This window comes from Zalophus californianus, chromosome 11 (assembly GCF_009762305.2).
Source record: "Zalophus californianus isolate mZalCal1 chromosome 11, mZalCal1.pri.v2, whole genome shotgun sequence".
NCBI classification, from domain to species: domain Eukaryota; kingdom Metazoa; phylum Chordata; class Mammalia; order Carnivora; family Otariidae; genus Zalophus; species Zalophus californianus.
In genome coordinates this window covers 43,774,495-43,790,453 of record NC_045605.1, presented here as the reverse complement: position 1 = coordinate 43,790,453, position 15,959 = coordinate 43,774,495, and the positions used below count along the sequence as shown (strand labels likewise).

The 15,959-nt window shown below is 39.9% G+C and overlaps 1 protein-coding gene across 4 annotated transcripts in view; it reads right to left on the bottom strand.

Moving 5' to 3' along the window:
* The window catches only part of GRM5 (glutamate metabotropic receptor 5), a 613,582-nt gene that overhangs the window by 61,155 nt on the left and 536,468 nt on the right, over positions 1 to 15,959 (bottom strand). For all 4 annotated transcript variants that reach the window (XM_027581095.2, XM_027581096.2, XM_027581094.2 and 1 more), the window contains exon 8: positions 2,247 to 3,186. In XM_027581095.2, coding sequence (XP_027436896.1) covers positions 2,247 to 3,186 — 940 coding nt within the window. The remainder of the gene's footprint in view (positions 1 to 2,246; positions 3,187 to 15,959) is intronic.

Sequence of the window (15,959 nt, the reverse complement as noted above, 5' to 3'; positions counted from 1 at the left end):
TCCTATTCTCCTTGATCGATCAACTTGGTCTTGGCTTGCTGGCTGTTTGTGTTGATCTTCTGGGGGAGGGGCCTGTTGCTGTGGTTTCCAAATGTCTTTGCCGGAGGCGGAATTGCCCCGCCCTTGTCGGTCCGGGCTAAGGAAGCTGCTCCAGTTTGCTCTCAGGAGCTTTTGTTCCCTGCAAGCTCTCGGCACAGCTTTGGAGGACCAGGGCGAAAATGGCGGCCTCCCAGTCTCCGCCCGGAGGAGCCGAGAACTCAGGGCCCCACTCCTCAGTGCGCCCCCAGAGAAAAGCAGTCACTCCCGTGTCCCCGGTCTCCGGCCGCTCTCCATGCTCACCCGGCCTGTGATCGAGCGTTGCTATCTCTGGCACCCGACCCCGCTCGGAGTCTCCAAATCCAGCAGATCCCTGCAGTGCGTTCCCGCACCGCTCCTCCCCGGGAAGGAAGGGGAGTCTCCCCAGATCTGCTGCTTGTTGGGTCCTTGCTGGGGGAGCCGTGCCCCGACTGGGCCGCAGATCACAGTTTATGGCAACCCCGAGCTGAGAGCCCGCGACTCTGCTCCGTATCTGCAGCCGGCTTCCCCGCCCCGACACCTGGGAGCTCTGCCGCACTCAGGCACCCCCGGTCTCTCTGTGACCCCAAGGGTCCTGAGACCACACTGTCCCGGGAGGATTCCACCCCCCGCTTAGCCACTGCAGCGACGTCCCTCCGCCGAGCCAACTTTTAAAAGGTCCGATTTTGTGCTCCGCGGCTCTAGCACTTGCCAGAAGCGGCCGGCGGAGGCCCCTCCCCCGCCGTTTATCCTCCCGAATATCGCCTCGGATTCACTTCTCCGCACGTCCTACCTTCCAGTAAGTGGTCGCTTCTCTGTTCAGAGAGTTGTTGCTACTCTCCTGTTCGATCTCCTGTTGAGTTCGTAGGTGTTCAGAATGGTTTGATCCCTATTCAGCTGAATTCCTGAGACCAGACAAAATCTAGGTCTCCTACTCCTCCGCCATCTTGCTCCGCCCCCCGGTGCCCAGCTGATAGGTACTTTTTAAATTGAGGGAGTCCTTATTCCCAGGAACAATCTATGTAGCCTTTTTAATACCTCCAAATTTGTTCCCAAGCCACCGATAAGATGATCTCATTGCCCCCATGTTGGGAAGTTATTAGTTGCACTAATTTTACATCTGCCCCTCACAGAGGCCACAGTCTTCTCTTCCCCCGAGAAGCAGGGAAGGAGAAAGTGGTTACTAGCCAGACTTGCTACTAGCATAAGTCTGAGCAGCTATTTGGGATGATAGGTTACACTTCAAGTTCTTAAAGCTTGTCATATTTAAACAGATTTTAAAGGAACCATAGGTCTCTGGGATAGCATGGAATATAGCAATCTATGCTACCAGTATTCTCTAGATGTTTATTAAAGATACAGATCTCAATTGGCTAAAAAAAAAAAAAAAAAATATCTCATCGCCTTCTGAAATGCCTTAGGAAGTATTTACCACATAAAAGTCCCTCATGGTGGGGGAATCATTGGCTGATGGCTCCAGATTCTTTTCAGATGGGACTTGACCCATAAGTACCACCTGAGATACTAAACTTGAAGGGAGGATGGGACTGTGGGCAACAGAGAAAACAGGAAACTGGCTAGTGGTTGTGGAAGATTATATGCAAGGTCACTTTTGCCTCATTCGGATACTTAGACATTTCCCAAAGAGTTCAGGTTGCCCACTAGGAACTAAAACATGGAGTCTACATTTGCATATCTCTATGGGATGGGCAGTCAAAGGGCTCTTCTGAGCTTGGAAAAGTTCAGGCACACAGCACAGCCAGATACATAAGGCTTGTGGCACTCTGTGCTCAGCTTAATCTTCTGTGTCTTCTCTACTCTGTTCTGGTGAATTAGAATTTGGTCCACAACGTATTTCTGTCTCCTCAGGACCTGGAGGTCCTTGCCTTGGCTTAATGACTTAATTGTGCTCTCCCTGCCCTTTTGGACCTCATTTCCTTTCTGCTGAAACTCTGCTTTTTTTTTTTTTAATCCCAACTTCTCTGTCTCTGGCTTTGGCATAGGTAACTGGGGCCACATCCAATTAACCCCACAAAACCCATTCAATGAGAATACCCAAGGCCCCTTTCCCCACACCCTGCCTCCCAGAGTTTAATTCACTCATATATTTCCCATTTAAAAGACCCAGGAAGCAAACACCATTGCTTCAGCTATAGGGGCCAGTGCCCCACAATCTCCCCCAAAACTTTTACCTTAGGGTTTCCCCAGAGGAGCCCCTCCTCTTCCACAGGTTGACCAGGCTGCTGGATCTGCTCGCTGCTGAGGATGACTTGCCATCCCCCACATGCATGCGCACCACGGTAGATGTGGTGAAGGCGCTGCGCACATTTCTCTCTGGTTTGGCCAGGATGATGTACACCTTCGGCACAAACATGCAGCCCAGTGCCACTGTGGCACTGAGACTGACTGAGAAACACATGGTGATGATTTTGTAGTTGCTGCCAAAGTAGATTGGCACAAAGGCCAGCCATATAATGCAGGTGGTGTACATTGTGAAGGCGATATACTTGGCTTCGTTGAAGTTAGCTGGAACATTTCTGGTCTTGAAAGCATAGAAGGTACAGCTCAAAATCAGCAAGCCATTGTATCCAAGAGGAGTGACAACACCTAGGTTGGTGGTATTACAGATCAGGTAGACTTCTCGAATGCTTGGGTAGTCGTGCATTATATCAGGAGGCTCCATTATAAAGAGGGCAATGATGATGCCCAACTGAATGCATATAAGAATGAAAGCAATCACCAGCTGGGCACAGGCACTCATGAATCTGGGCTTTTTGGTACAGATCTTCTTCTTGCTGCCGGCCAGGATCCTTGCAATACGATTGGTCTTGGTCACAAGGGCTGAGTAGCTCATGGCTGGGGAAAGACCAATACCAATTCTCTGAAGGTAGCAATAAATCTGTTTGGGCTTTGCAATGAGGCAGAAGGTACATAAGTAACCCAGGCAGATGCCAGCAAGAATGATATAGCAGAGTTCCCTGCTGGAGGACTTGACTACTGGTGTATCACGATAAATGATGAAGACTGCAGTGACAAACAGGGTGGCCAGCAGGCCGAGGCAGGCAAACACCACAGCTGCAATGGGCTCAGGGTCACCCCAGCGGAGATACTGTACTGGGATCAAGTCACAACCTGCAGAGACACAAACACATATCAGAAAAAAAGGGAAGGAACATTTACTTGGGTCCACCTAAGTAAACTGCCTAAGTTACAAGGAGCTGCTTATGACCCTTTCACTTTGACTCCAGTCTACCTTTCTAATCTCGGTATCTTATGCTACTCTGTTCTTCATATATTCATTCATAATATATATATTTTTATAATATCACATACCCTGCGATAGGAGCTGTTCTAGGTTCTGAAAACAAAATGGTGAAGACCTTGCTCCCTGCTCTCCTAAGAAATAACTGGGGAGGGTGTGCTTCTAAATAATTACTTACAGCTGTGATAAGGGCCATTAAGAAGGACAGCATGGTTCCTAATGTAGTCTGTGGGAGCAATCAAAGCCTCCTTCAACAGGATTGAGCAAATGGAAGTGTTGGTTTGATGAGTTTGGGCATCCATTAGGTTCGGCACATGGAGATTAATTGTAAGGAAAGAGCTAGGGGGCACTGGAGGCATGAAAGGAGGCCACCGTACAGGTGGGATGAGTGGCCTAGATAAGCCTGGGAGGTAGGCAGGAAGGGATCTTGCAGGACAGAGAGGCCTAGACCAATAGGAAATCATTGGAGGGATCTATATACAGGAGAGGAAAGACATGGTCAGACCTATTTTAAACATTCTTTTGGTTGCTGTGTGGATCTGGGATGAGATAAAGGTGTGGACAGATTTGAATATTATTTGAAGCAATATAAAGAGTTTAAGTGGGTGTGGGGCTCCTTGAGAGGTGAAGACATCAGGATGACCAACATTGGATCCATCTATGCTGTCCTTGAATCCACTGTATAGAAAAGTTAGGATTTTCAGAGAATTGTATGGTTCCAATGTTACAGAAGAGAAGACACTTTATAAAAAAGGGAGGGGCAGCAGAGGAAAAGTGACCCCAAAGGCAAACAATTGGTCTGTGTGGGAAGTGGCCAACACTCCAAAAATTATTCTTGACTCATGGCTTGCAGGTTTTTATATCACTTCATTACACATCAGAAGAAAATGACAAAACTTGGCATCATTTGGGTTATGTACCTTCTTTTCACATTTCTTTATGATAGTGATTCTCAGACTTGGCTGCACACTGGAATTACCCAGAGACATTTAAAAAAATACTGTGGCCTGGGTCTCACTGTCAGAGTTTCTGATTTAACTGGTCTGGACATCAGGATTTTTAACAGACACTCCAAGTGATTCTAAACATGCAGCCAAATTTGAGAACCACTACTCTAGAAGGGTCGTGTATGTGTGTGTGTGTGTGTGTGTGTGTGTGTGTGTGTATGTGTGTGTGTAAAGTAGCATTTGTTATATTTAACAGAAACATAGAAATAAAGAAACTGTATTGAGTGAGCAGGAAAGGAGTTAAACAATCTGGAGCATTGGATATTTGAGGAACAAGGCAGAGATAACTAATTGCTTGCAAATATCCATTCTCCCCTTTATATCAGCAACAGATCTCTAATTTCATTTGGGGCTGGTAAAGGGTGCAGCTACCCTACATTTTCCAGCAACCTTTGCAGTCAGAGGTGCTATGTGACTAGGTTTTAGCCAGAAAGATGTAAGCAGGGAACTCCTTATAGAAAAATGACTCATAGTGGAGAATACACTTTTTGCCCTTTGTGGCTTTCTCCTTCTCCTGCCTGTAATATAAAGATGGTGGCTAGAGCTCCAGCAGTTATCTTGGAATATAAGGTAATTTTAAGGACAGAAAATGTGTTCTGAGTTTTGGAAGAGAATCCCTGTTAACCATGGAATCACTGACTAGCTCTAGACGATGGACATCATATTTGCCTTGTTTAAGCTACTTTACCCACCCCGTTATATGTAGCCAAACCAAATCCTGATACAGGTATAAGATTTTCCTATTAAATTCCCATATTCCACAATCAAGGGTGTTGGAGTTAAGAGGCTTTGAATACCAAAGTTACTTGGAGGTAAGGGAGACAACAATAAGTAATGATAGCATAGAAGCATGTGGTTCTTTCAAAATATGTCTAAGGGCAGCTTTTGTAAAAAGGAAAGGAAATATTCTCTGTCCCTTATTTCTGCCTGCCAGTCTCTGTTCAAGATCTCAGACTTCAAATAGTACCATTAGTTTATTGTTAAATTCATTATGGGTTTAATGGGATTTGTGAGTTAGCCTAGGATCTTCAGCACACTTTACAGAGTTGTTTCTATGGGAAAATGCAGTCTTATTTTTAAAAATCTGTGTGTTTAGAGGCCCCTGGGTGGCCAAGTTGGTTAAGTATCTGACTCTTGATTTCGGCTCAGGTCATGATCTCAAGGTCATGAGATTGAGCTCTGCATTGGGCTCCAAGCTAGGCATGGAGCCTGCTTAAGATTTTCTCTCTCCCCCTCTCTCTCTGCCCCTTTCCCCTGCTTGCTCTCTCTCTCTCCCTAAAACAAAACAAAAATAAATAAACAAAACCCTTGTGTATTTAATATTGGAACAAGGTGCTTTTAACTTAAAAAAATATGGATCGCCCAGATTAAATATGAGACTGTTATTTTATATAATGTTATTAATTATAAATAAACACATATCTCACTGCTAATGAAGATAGCTGTATCCTTATTTTTAGGCAACAGTGTTCACATATGAGGCTTATATGTTGGAATTCAGACTCTGAAATTTTAGTATACCAGGGGGTTTAGCTTCATATTTATAAATTTGCTCCTTGTAGAGACTATTTTACAATAGAAAAATAGGGATTAATCAATCATTCCTATCTCTATTCTTCCATAACTTTTATTTAGAACAGTGATGTGACAATGAAATTTATTATCTACTGTAGTTAATTCTAATGGGGACTGTTTCCCCTCGTAAGTCATGAGCTGCTAATACCCACAGTAACTTACTGACATAGGAAACAGGTTATGTGGTACATGAAGTGGGAATCCTTTCATTAGCTAAAAAGAATCAGCTGAAAAAAATGTATAAATGTTTACTTTAAAGTCTTTCGTTTTACTCCTTTTTCTCTGCTGTTTTGCTAAATCTTAATTGCTTTTATCCAGATGTAATTAGCACCCTAATCCTAAATGTTTTGCATATGACCGCACTCACCACTATTTTTACATCAAATATATTCTTGAACTCTTCCTACGTAACCCATTAACATCATGTGTGAAACTAAAGAAAACGCCATTACATATATTTGTTGGAAGAAATGTGCATGAGGCATGCCTCTAATGTGATGTGATTATTGTCACAAATTTGCCAGAACTTATACGTTCAAATGTATGTTTTTTCATTTAATGTGAACCACTCAAAAGGCTTTATGTTTAGTTTAATGATGCTGCCATTGCAGAAAATACTTTTGTAACTATTCTCTTGGAATAACAAACTGGATTCTGATTAGACTGCTATAATCACTGAATCTTATAATTGATTAAGTTCTTAGAGTTTCCAAAAACAGATGTGCATTGCAATCACTTGTGGCATCTACAAAAATACAATCCAAGGGTCTAACTCAGGAGATTTTGAATCAGTGCATTTTGAATCAGGACAAAGGAATCTTATTTTGAATAAGTAAGCTTAATGACTATACAACTGATCCTTGGTTGGCAGCCCAATGTTGGACTATCAGACTCACTTCTTATCCAGTATGTGAATGTCTTCTTTGATACTTCCAAGGTGTGATCATCCACACTGTAGCTAAGACTTTGAACTATATTGTCTCAAGGCCAAGATTAGTGGTGGGGGAAGATAGATCAGAAAGGCAGGAGGTCAGGATGGCAAGTGGAGACTGGAGGTGAATAAATTGGTCAGAAGGCTATCACAAGAGGATAGTCCTGGGATGGTGGAGCAAAACTAAGTCATTGTACTGAAGAAAACATTGATCTGGGAAAGACATTTTAGAGCTGGAATTGAAAGAAATTATGAGGTAGACAGAAGCATTAGGAGAGGGACTTCTAACCAAGTTGATAGCAATGCTAATAAAATAACTAAGATGAGGGCTGTAGGAAGAAAAAGGTCACATTTTATGGGGATGATATCTAGTTCCAATTTGGACATGTTGTATTTGAAATGTCTATGAGTTACTGAGTAGGTGGAAGCAGAGGTTTAGAAGAGATATCAGGGTGGCAGTTATAGCTTTAGGAATCAGGAGGAAATAAGAGACATATAAATAAATATAATTAATGAGGAAATTCACAGATAGAGAGCAGAGCTTAGAAGTCTGGCTTAACACCAATATTAAGGAATGGCAGAGGAAGAGTGTATGTCAGGGAAGACAAGGTAGACCAGCTAGAAGGAAAGAAGTGTATCAGCAGCCAAAGGGAAGTGGTCAAGTAGATGGCCCACCATATCCTTCTCCAACAATATCATTACAACTTTTCTTTTCTTTTCTTTTCTTTTTTAAGCCCTTGCCCAGAGGGCTGGCAAAAAGTTGTGAGCTTCAGGTTTGCAGATATCTCTTCTGGTGGTATACCTTTCTCTGATTTCTTTCCCCCCTTACTGCTATTAGATTTCTTTTGAACAAGGTGGTTTCCTTCCATTGTTGTATTCCTATCACAGAACATATTCTTCCAAATCTTGGAATAATGTTAATCTTATTATGATATAAATTTAAATTCTCATTGACTACTACCTCTGCTCTGTGCCTTGGTTTACAAACATCTGAATGCCCTGTTATTCCCCCCAAATCCTTCTTTATTTCCTTCCGTGAATTACTGGGCATTTTCTCCCTTAATGTTTGTTTGTTTTTTAATCCCTGTCTCCTTCTTAGTATAATGGTAAGTTACTGGAAGTACGGTAGGTTACTGGAAGTACTCTTAGTGTACTGGTCAGTTACTACATACTGGAAGGGTATATAGAAGTTAAATAAGAATAGAGTATATATATTTTATAGATTTAGAATAAATTTAATCAATTGAGCATATGTTATGTTTTAGATTAAAGAATCTTGATAATGTCAATGAAGTTCCCTCCTAGCAAGCATATTAGAGTTTCACAGAAGGTACACAACATTGCAGCTCTTTCTAGAAATGCAGATGATCAGTAGACTAAAAAACCAAGACCTATTTTCTGATAACATCTATTTAAATAGCTACCCATTTCTCATTTTCCTCCTCTTTCATGCTTGATCCTTATTCTACTGTTCTCTAGTATAATCTATGCTTTCATAGCTTGAAGTGATAAATATTGAAAATAAAAGAGATTTTTTTTTTAAGGGAAAGTGAACTGCCAAAACTATATTATCCACACTCATCCTGTGATTCCACCAATGTGTTTTCCATACCTCTAACAGGAGAATGGATGGTCCACTGATTTCCTGGACACCTAAAAACAATATGACTGCTCAGTAATAACTGGTACTCATGCTTATCGTTTGGGTATTAGTCTTACAGGATTAATATTCCTGTGGTTAATAGTTCCTAGACTATTGCATTTTTCAAGTCCTGTTCCAGATGTCTTTTTAGGCAGAAGGAATGACGAGTCAAAGACCCTAGGATGGATACCTGATATTCTATAAGTCAGCTAGGCAGGAAATCCTTAACAAATTCCGTATTTTGGGAGGAAGGGAAGGTTGCTGCGAATCTCTGAGAATCAGATGTATGTGTTCCCAGCTGCTGATCAGGCCATTTCAGGTGTACAAAACCGAAAACCAATATGGGGCCATTGTGGGACTATACTTTGATACCTGAGCAATAGATCTGCTCAGAGTACAAGGTGTTGACTAGTGACAAACATCATGCTGGCTTTCAGTCTGTTCTATCCATAGACCATTTGTCTGTCTTTACTCCTGTCTTTACTTGTCTAGATTTTAATTTCTAGGATGTTGAGCTATCAGAGGAATGCAAACTCAGAATTCTTTCTGAATTGTCCATATCCCTGAAAATAATCTCTTCACATAGCCTGAGCTAAAGTTTCTTTTTTCTTTATCACTTCCGTGGTTCAGAAGAATTGGAAGTGGTGTCTCTCTCTCTCTCTCTCTCTCTCGTGTGTGTGTGTGTGTGTGTGATATTTAGGTACCATATTTTTCTTTGTAGCATTTACTATAACATCACCTATTTTGTGTGTATGAGAGAGAGAAAGAGAGGGTGAGTATATTGTTAAGGTCTATCCTCCTTCCTTGACTATATAACACTCTGATGTTAGGGAATTTGTCTCTTTTGCTCATAAATGGATCCCTAGTACTGAGCACAGTGCCTTACTCATATTAACATAGCAATTAACAAATTAGTATATATACCATACAGTCAAAGTTTATAATTTTCATCCTGGGGTATGGATCAAGTCATTCTCAGCAAACATTTTGTTGACTTTAAGAAATTCCAAGTTACAGAATTCTTAGTTACCATTATAGATAGAAGTCTGAATTCAGTACATTACACCTGAATTTTAGAGTAAAGATTCTGGTAACCAGAGAGAGCAAAACTAAGTAAGTACCTCAAAAGCTTACTTCTGCCTAGAGGTGACCTGTTTCACATTAGAAATATTCCTGGTACTAACTTGGCAATGATGGCAAAAATGTTTTATGATTGACTGATTAATCTCACTCTGAGTAATTCATGGATCTGGGAAGCATGGGTAGAGGAAAAAGAAGGGCAGTAGACAGAAGTCATTCTTTAACAAGTGCCATCTAACTAGGAAGTTCAGATTCACTCTTCTCAAAAAGGCTGCTAATTGCAACATGTTTTACTTTAGAACAGGAAAAAAAAGTCCTCATTGGCAAAAGCTTATTCCAGACTTAATTGATTTTTACTATTACATTATCATAAAACAAAACATACCATGATTACTCCCTGATTTAGTCTGTATCCAAAATGTTGGATAAGTTTTATCTGAAACTGCCTCAATAGGAAGCTACCTCATTCCTGCTTATTGAAGCATTACAAAAAGGAGGAAACTAACATTTATTGAGTGCCTACTATATGTCAGGTATTATCCTAGGTATTTTAGTAATCTTCATAATCAACAAGTAAGATAAGTATCATTAATTCTGTTTTACAGAGGAGCAGTATAAAGTTTGATATGCTAACTTATTGGGGCTGAGATTAAAATCCTGTGGGATTTTTGACTGATTGACTGATTGATGCTGTATCAGGAGAGGCAAACGGATCAAGTGCCACTTTGAAAGGGGTCTTGAGTCTACTTAGAAGGAAAGCGAATCATGAATGATTAACAGTGTCTGCCCATGGGCTAGGAGGGGCCAGTGGTAGCATACATATTTGATATTTGTTATCCTAACAGAAGGCCATGCCCCCTTCCTGAGAAAATCTCATTGGTTGACACTCATCAGCAATGTCCTCAACCTGGCACATATGTCCTGAGTTGCTGGGCCAGAGACACCAATTGTTGCTTTTGTGTTCCTAAAGTTTTTTAGTGTAGACATTTTCTTGAATGGGCACTGGATCCCCACAAGTGACTAGAACAAGGATTAATTGTGCGACATTTCTAAGATTGCCACACAGGGGACTCACAGCCATCCACTTATCATTGGACCCAGCCTATATCATGCCCTTCATGGTTAATTAAATATTTGTGTTTTAGATTCCCTTAATAAAATCCCTTCAGAGAGGTGACAACTCAGGGCTGTAGCTTTTATTTAGTTTTCATTTTTTGTTCTTTTTTTATTGGTTATGTTTTATAGGGGAGTTTGAAATTGTATGCAAAGATTTATTTCATAATTAAAGCATAAAGGATGGTTTAATGGAACTGCAGGGTAGTAAGGGGAAGGATTATCACAGATGCACATTTGTAGGGAACAGCTTTGAAAAATATGGCTTCCAGGCATACTGCAGATGAAGAAGGGAGGAAAAACACAGCATAGGAATTTCAGTAGTAAAATGTGCTGACTGGAATACTTTTGAGCCATTTTTACCTTTCCCCTCTCCCTTTTCACTAGCCAACTCCCCCTTCCTCTTTCATTTGCCAGATCCTCTGAGCATGGCTATGGCTTTTCTGATCTCCTGAGCCCAAAGCACAGGTCCCTCCCAGGTGGTCAGCCTCTGGGCCTGGGCCTATCACCACGCTCACACCACACTGTTTTGCACACAACAGCACAACCTTCATGCTCACGGTGAGTTTGCAGTGTCTGTCTTACCCAGTGGACTGTGAACAATTTGAGAGCAGGGCCGTGCCTTTGCTTTTGTACTGTGCTTGACACACAACAGGGAGGAAAACAGTTGAATGAATGCTTGATTACATTAAAGAAGAGGAGGGACTACTGAAGAATCAGGAGACAAGCACTTCATTTTCACCTTGCATGCAACTATTTCCTGTGAATATGAGGCTTTTACTCTATTTGTGTCTCAATTTTCCTGCACATGAAACAGAAATAATGCAGAATTCCATCCCTTTCTCTTCCCTATAACAAGACATTTGATCTTGAGAAAACCCTTGAATAAGAATTCACATAAGAGAAATTAAAGACTGATTACCTGTAAAGCATGAGTGAAGCAATTTCTCGGGACTGAGTCTATAAAAGGCTTAAAACTATTTTTGTGTTTTACTAGAATAAAACACTACAGTCATCCCTTTAAAACTGACAGACTCTCAAATAAAGTTTTACATAGATATTTTCAGCTCTAATGAGTGTTTTACAATTAATTTATATCTCTTTCTATTGAAATTATGGCTTGCCAGACCCCTTTCTCTGGTTTTAGTCAGACTCTTATAATATTTTTTCAAATAGTCTACATACTAAAAGGCATTTTCCTCCTGTGTGGCTGGTCTTCCATCGAAATGTTCAGAGGCTTTCTAATTTTATGACTCAGAGCTTTTACAGGCCCCACAGTATTCCTTCTGTGTTCCCACAGACCCTGTCACATGGTCTTCATTATTTTTTTTGACCTTGGAGACATAAGAAGAGTGTTCTAAGGCCTGGGTTTACATTACCTTAACTAAGGCTGATTGCAAAATCTCATGTATATTCTGTCATAGATTTTACCTCTTGTTTCTGTTCCCAAACTGACTAATTCCTGAATTTTAAGTGTCATAATATTTAAGTATTTCTTAATTGAGCCACTGGTATATATGTTATTAACTAAAATGCTCATGTTTACTATAAGAAGAAAATGTAAGAAGAGACCCCACCCATATATAAATGCATAAGGACCAAAATTAATGTCTCGTCTTACCATTAAAGAGAATAAAAATGTTCACCTAGCTCAACTAGAGCATGCCACTTACTTCTCAGTTGAGCGCACATTAGCAAGCACCCATTCCATTCAAGGCACTTGGCCCACACCATGATGATACAAAGACAATCATTTATTCCTTTAAAATGGTGGCTTGGTCAAACACTCAGGGTCTTTACTCTTCTAGGCACTTATATCTTCTTCAAAACCCCACATTCTACTAGGTAGGCACCATTACTTCATGCATTTTTAATGAAGAGAACTGAGGTAAGATTGGATGTGGAGAGCATCTGGAGGGAACCACAGTAGGAGAAGAACAGATGTGGAAAACAGAAGAAATGTGAAGAAAAGGGTGAAAGGCAGAAGTCAGATGTACAGAGGCCTATCTCTACAGCTTCATGATAGAATGTCATAAAAGCATTATATTTCTGGCAATTACTGCTGAAGGTTCAAATGGGAAGTCAATAAAAGCTTTAGGAAGGAAAATAATACTTTCCTGCCTACATCTCAAGGATTAGACCGAGGACCACATAAAATAACATGAGACTTGAAGAGTGGCGTGATAATTATGAAGTGAGAAAAGGAGGAAAAAGAAAAGTGTATGCCTAAAATGGTAGTGACTCAACAACTGCTAATTTGCCTGTGTGTTTTATTAGATTGTCCTATGTTCTTCTGGGGGAAAGCCAGGCCTATTTCATCTTTCTCGCCTTTTATATATACACAACCCCAAGTAAATGGTATTATATTGTCTTAAATTGTTTGTAAGTACAAGGCAGCACATATCCTCTCAGAATTTTTCACTTAATGTGATTTTTAAGAGGTGGCAAGTAGGAGACATCTTTCTGTTTCATATTACTCATATAATATACCACTGTTTATGAAGCATTTTCCAAGTGGGTTAGATAATGTAGTGGTAGGCACTGTGTTATAACGTTTTATGTTATTGGGGGGAAATGTGATAGTTTATTTTGGGTAAGCTATATTTAACAAGAACTGAACTCAATGAAACCACATTATTTTCTTTAGTCTGGTTATATCAGAGTGGTTTTTGACCACGAGGACATTGTTTTTAGCCAGACCACAAATTTATCACTGTGAAGAATACAGCACACATTTCTCATTCCATGGTTTCTGGCGAGATGAAAATTGGCTTATGTTCTCTTTGAGACTTGTTTTGAGAAGTTCCACTGAGAGAGGCCCTTTTAGCAATTTCATTTTTCCTGGCACAAATGGTGTTATGCTTGTAAATATATCATCTTTTTGACTTCTCTGGTGGGATAAACAAATTTATCAGTTAATGAAAATTGAGAAATTGGAAGAGTAAGAAGGCATTTTATAATTTTTCGATGCCTGAGCCCTGGAATTTCACTTTAAAAAACCATTGTTCTTTACAGCATTAACTAAAACAGCTTCATCAAGCTCACTATTTGAAAAAGACCACTGCACACAATTTTTCATTGCATTTTAGAGATCCTTCAGGAGAAATCCAGCGATTCATGCTTATTTCCATATTGCCTATGGCATCATATCAAGGAAAAAGCTAAGAGTTTTACAGTAAGGCTTGAACCTTATTTCTGTTACTTACTGTGTGACCACAAGCACAGATATTTTACACTTACAACCTCAGTTTTCTGTAAAATGGAGATAATGATTCCAATCTTTCTGGAGGATAAAGAGGATTATTTAGCACCTATTACAATGGGTGACAGGCACTCTCTACATGGAGATTTGTTTCCTTCTATTCTGTAATTTATTTCTTCAGCAAATATTTATTATCTTCTTTGTTCTAGGAACTTGATATTCCAAGGTGAACAAAACAGGCAAGAAAAGGAAAAAAACCTACTTTGGCTTAGGGATATTGACAATATGCATAAAATCAGTAAAAATAAATTAATACATAAACAACATAATAGAATGAAAGTTATATATGAAATGGAGAAAATAGGAGGTAGAAGAGGGTAAGGAGGGACAACTGATAGACAAGTTGCCCAGGGTAGACATTTGAGCAAGGACTTGGAGGAAGGAAGGATAATAGTATATGTGTCTGGGGTGGAGCATTCCAGCAGAGAACACCTAGGGCAATGACCCTAGGACAAGAGCCTTCTAGGTGTTTTAACAGAACTAAAGAAGGACAAATGTGTTAGAGGGAGGGGAAGATGAAGTGAAGGGAAAGTACTCTAGAGATATAACAAAGGACCAGATTATACAGAACATAAATTTGTAAGGACTTTGAATAAGATAGGAAACCATCGTAGTTTATTAGACAATGGAGTAACATGATTTGGCTTACTTTCCAAAAAGTTATCTCTGCCTGGGGTGTTAAGAAGTAGCTGTAGGTAGGGGTAAGAGTAGAATCAGGGAGACTATTTAGGAGCTTGTTTCAGTAGTAAAGGTAATTAATGATGATTACTAGGACCAGGGATCTTATAGTGGAGGTAATGAGAAGTGGTAGAATTCTCTTTGAAGAGTCAGTGGGATTTCCTGATTGACTGATTAAAGCATATGAGAGGAATCAGAAGATGATTCTAAAGTTATTGGCTTGAGCTACTGAAAGAATGGATTTGCCATCTGGTGAAATATAGCAGCTTTGGAGATCAGGAAGGTAAAGACCTGGTTTGCATCTTTGGAAATGTAGAATTTGAGACATTCAAATAAATATGTCAGGTAGGCAGTTGAATATTCAAGTTTGGAGATTAGATGAGATGTCTGGGCTATATATTTAAATTCAGAAATTTCTTCAATGTATAACTGAGAACAATAACATGAGACTGGGTAAGGTCACCAGTGAAGCAAATGTAGATAGAAAAGACTTAGCCCTGAGATACTACAAAACTTTATCCTTAGCTTTATTTCAAACACAAAGCTGGATATAAATGTAAAAGTACTGAAGGCAATAGATGCTAGGTCCCTTTGGGGAAGATTAAAAAAATCTTTTTCCTCTTCTGATTGAGAAAAATAGCAGAAGTGGATAATGATGCCTTCAATGAAACCAGAAAACCCTTGATTACACAGAGTGGTTTATAAAAGGGGGGAGGCGGTGCCTGGGTGACTCAGTTGGTTGAGCATCTGACTCTTGATCTCTCATGTCTTGGTCTCGGTCATGAGTTCAAGCCCAAAATGCCTTTTAGTATTGTTATGGCTCATGACTACTTTTCTGGGGTTTCCAGATCATTGTTAACTTGCATAATCCATTCATTTAGAATCAGAAGGCCTAAGAAGATAATCTGAGTGACCTTAAAAGAAATGTTCATAATAGTTCAACAATGTTCACAATAGTTCAACAATTCCTATTCTGTGCCATGCACTGGGCTAGATAGTCATTGATTTAAAGGATCTTACTGTCAAATGTGGAAGACACTCAATAGAGAGAGGTTGGAACTTTTTCCAGATTTTCTCATTCATCCATCTTCAATCAATCAATTTCTATATTCATTTCTTATCACTGTATATTTTTTAAACTTTATTAACACTAGACTGATAATATAATTGAATTGTTAACAGGTACTAACTCCTTGTACACTATTTCATCTCTCCAATAATTCTTTGAACTAGTTACTACTATTACCTTCATTTAATGTAAGAAGTTGAAGTTCAGAGAAGGAAATTTATTTACATAAAGTCACACAGTGAATCACTGGCAGAGTATAGATTTGAACATGGATATGTCTGACTCT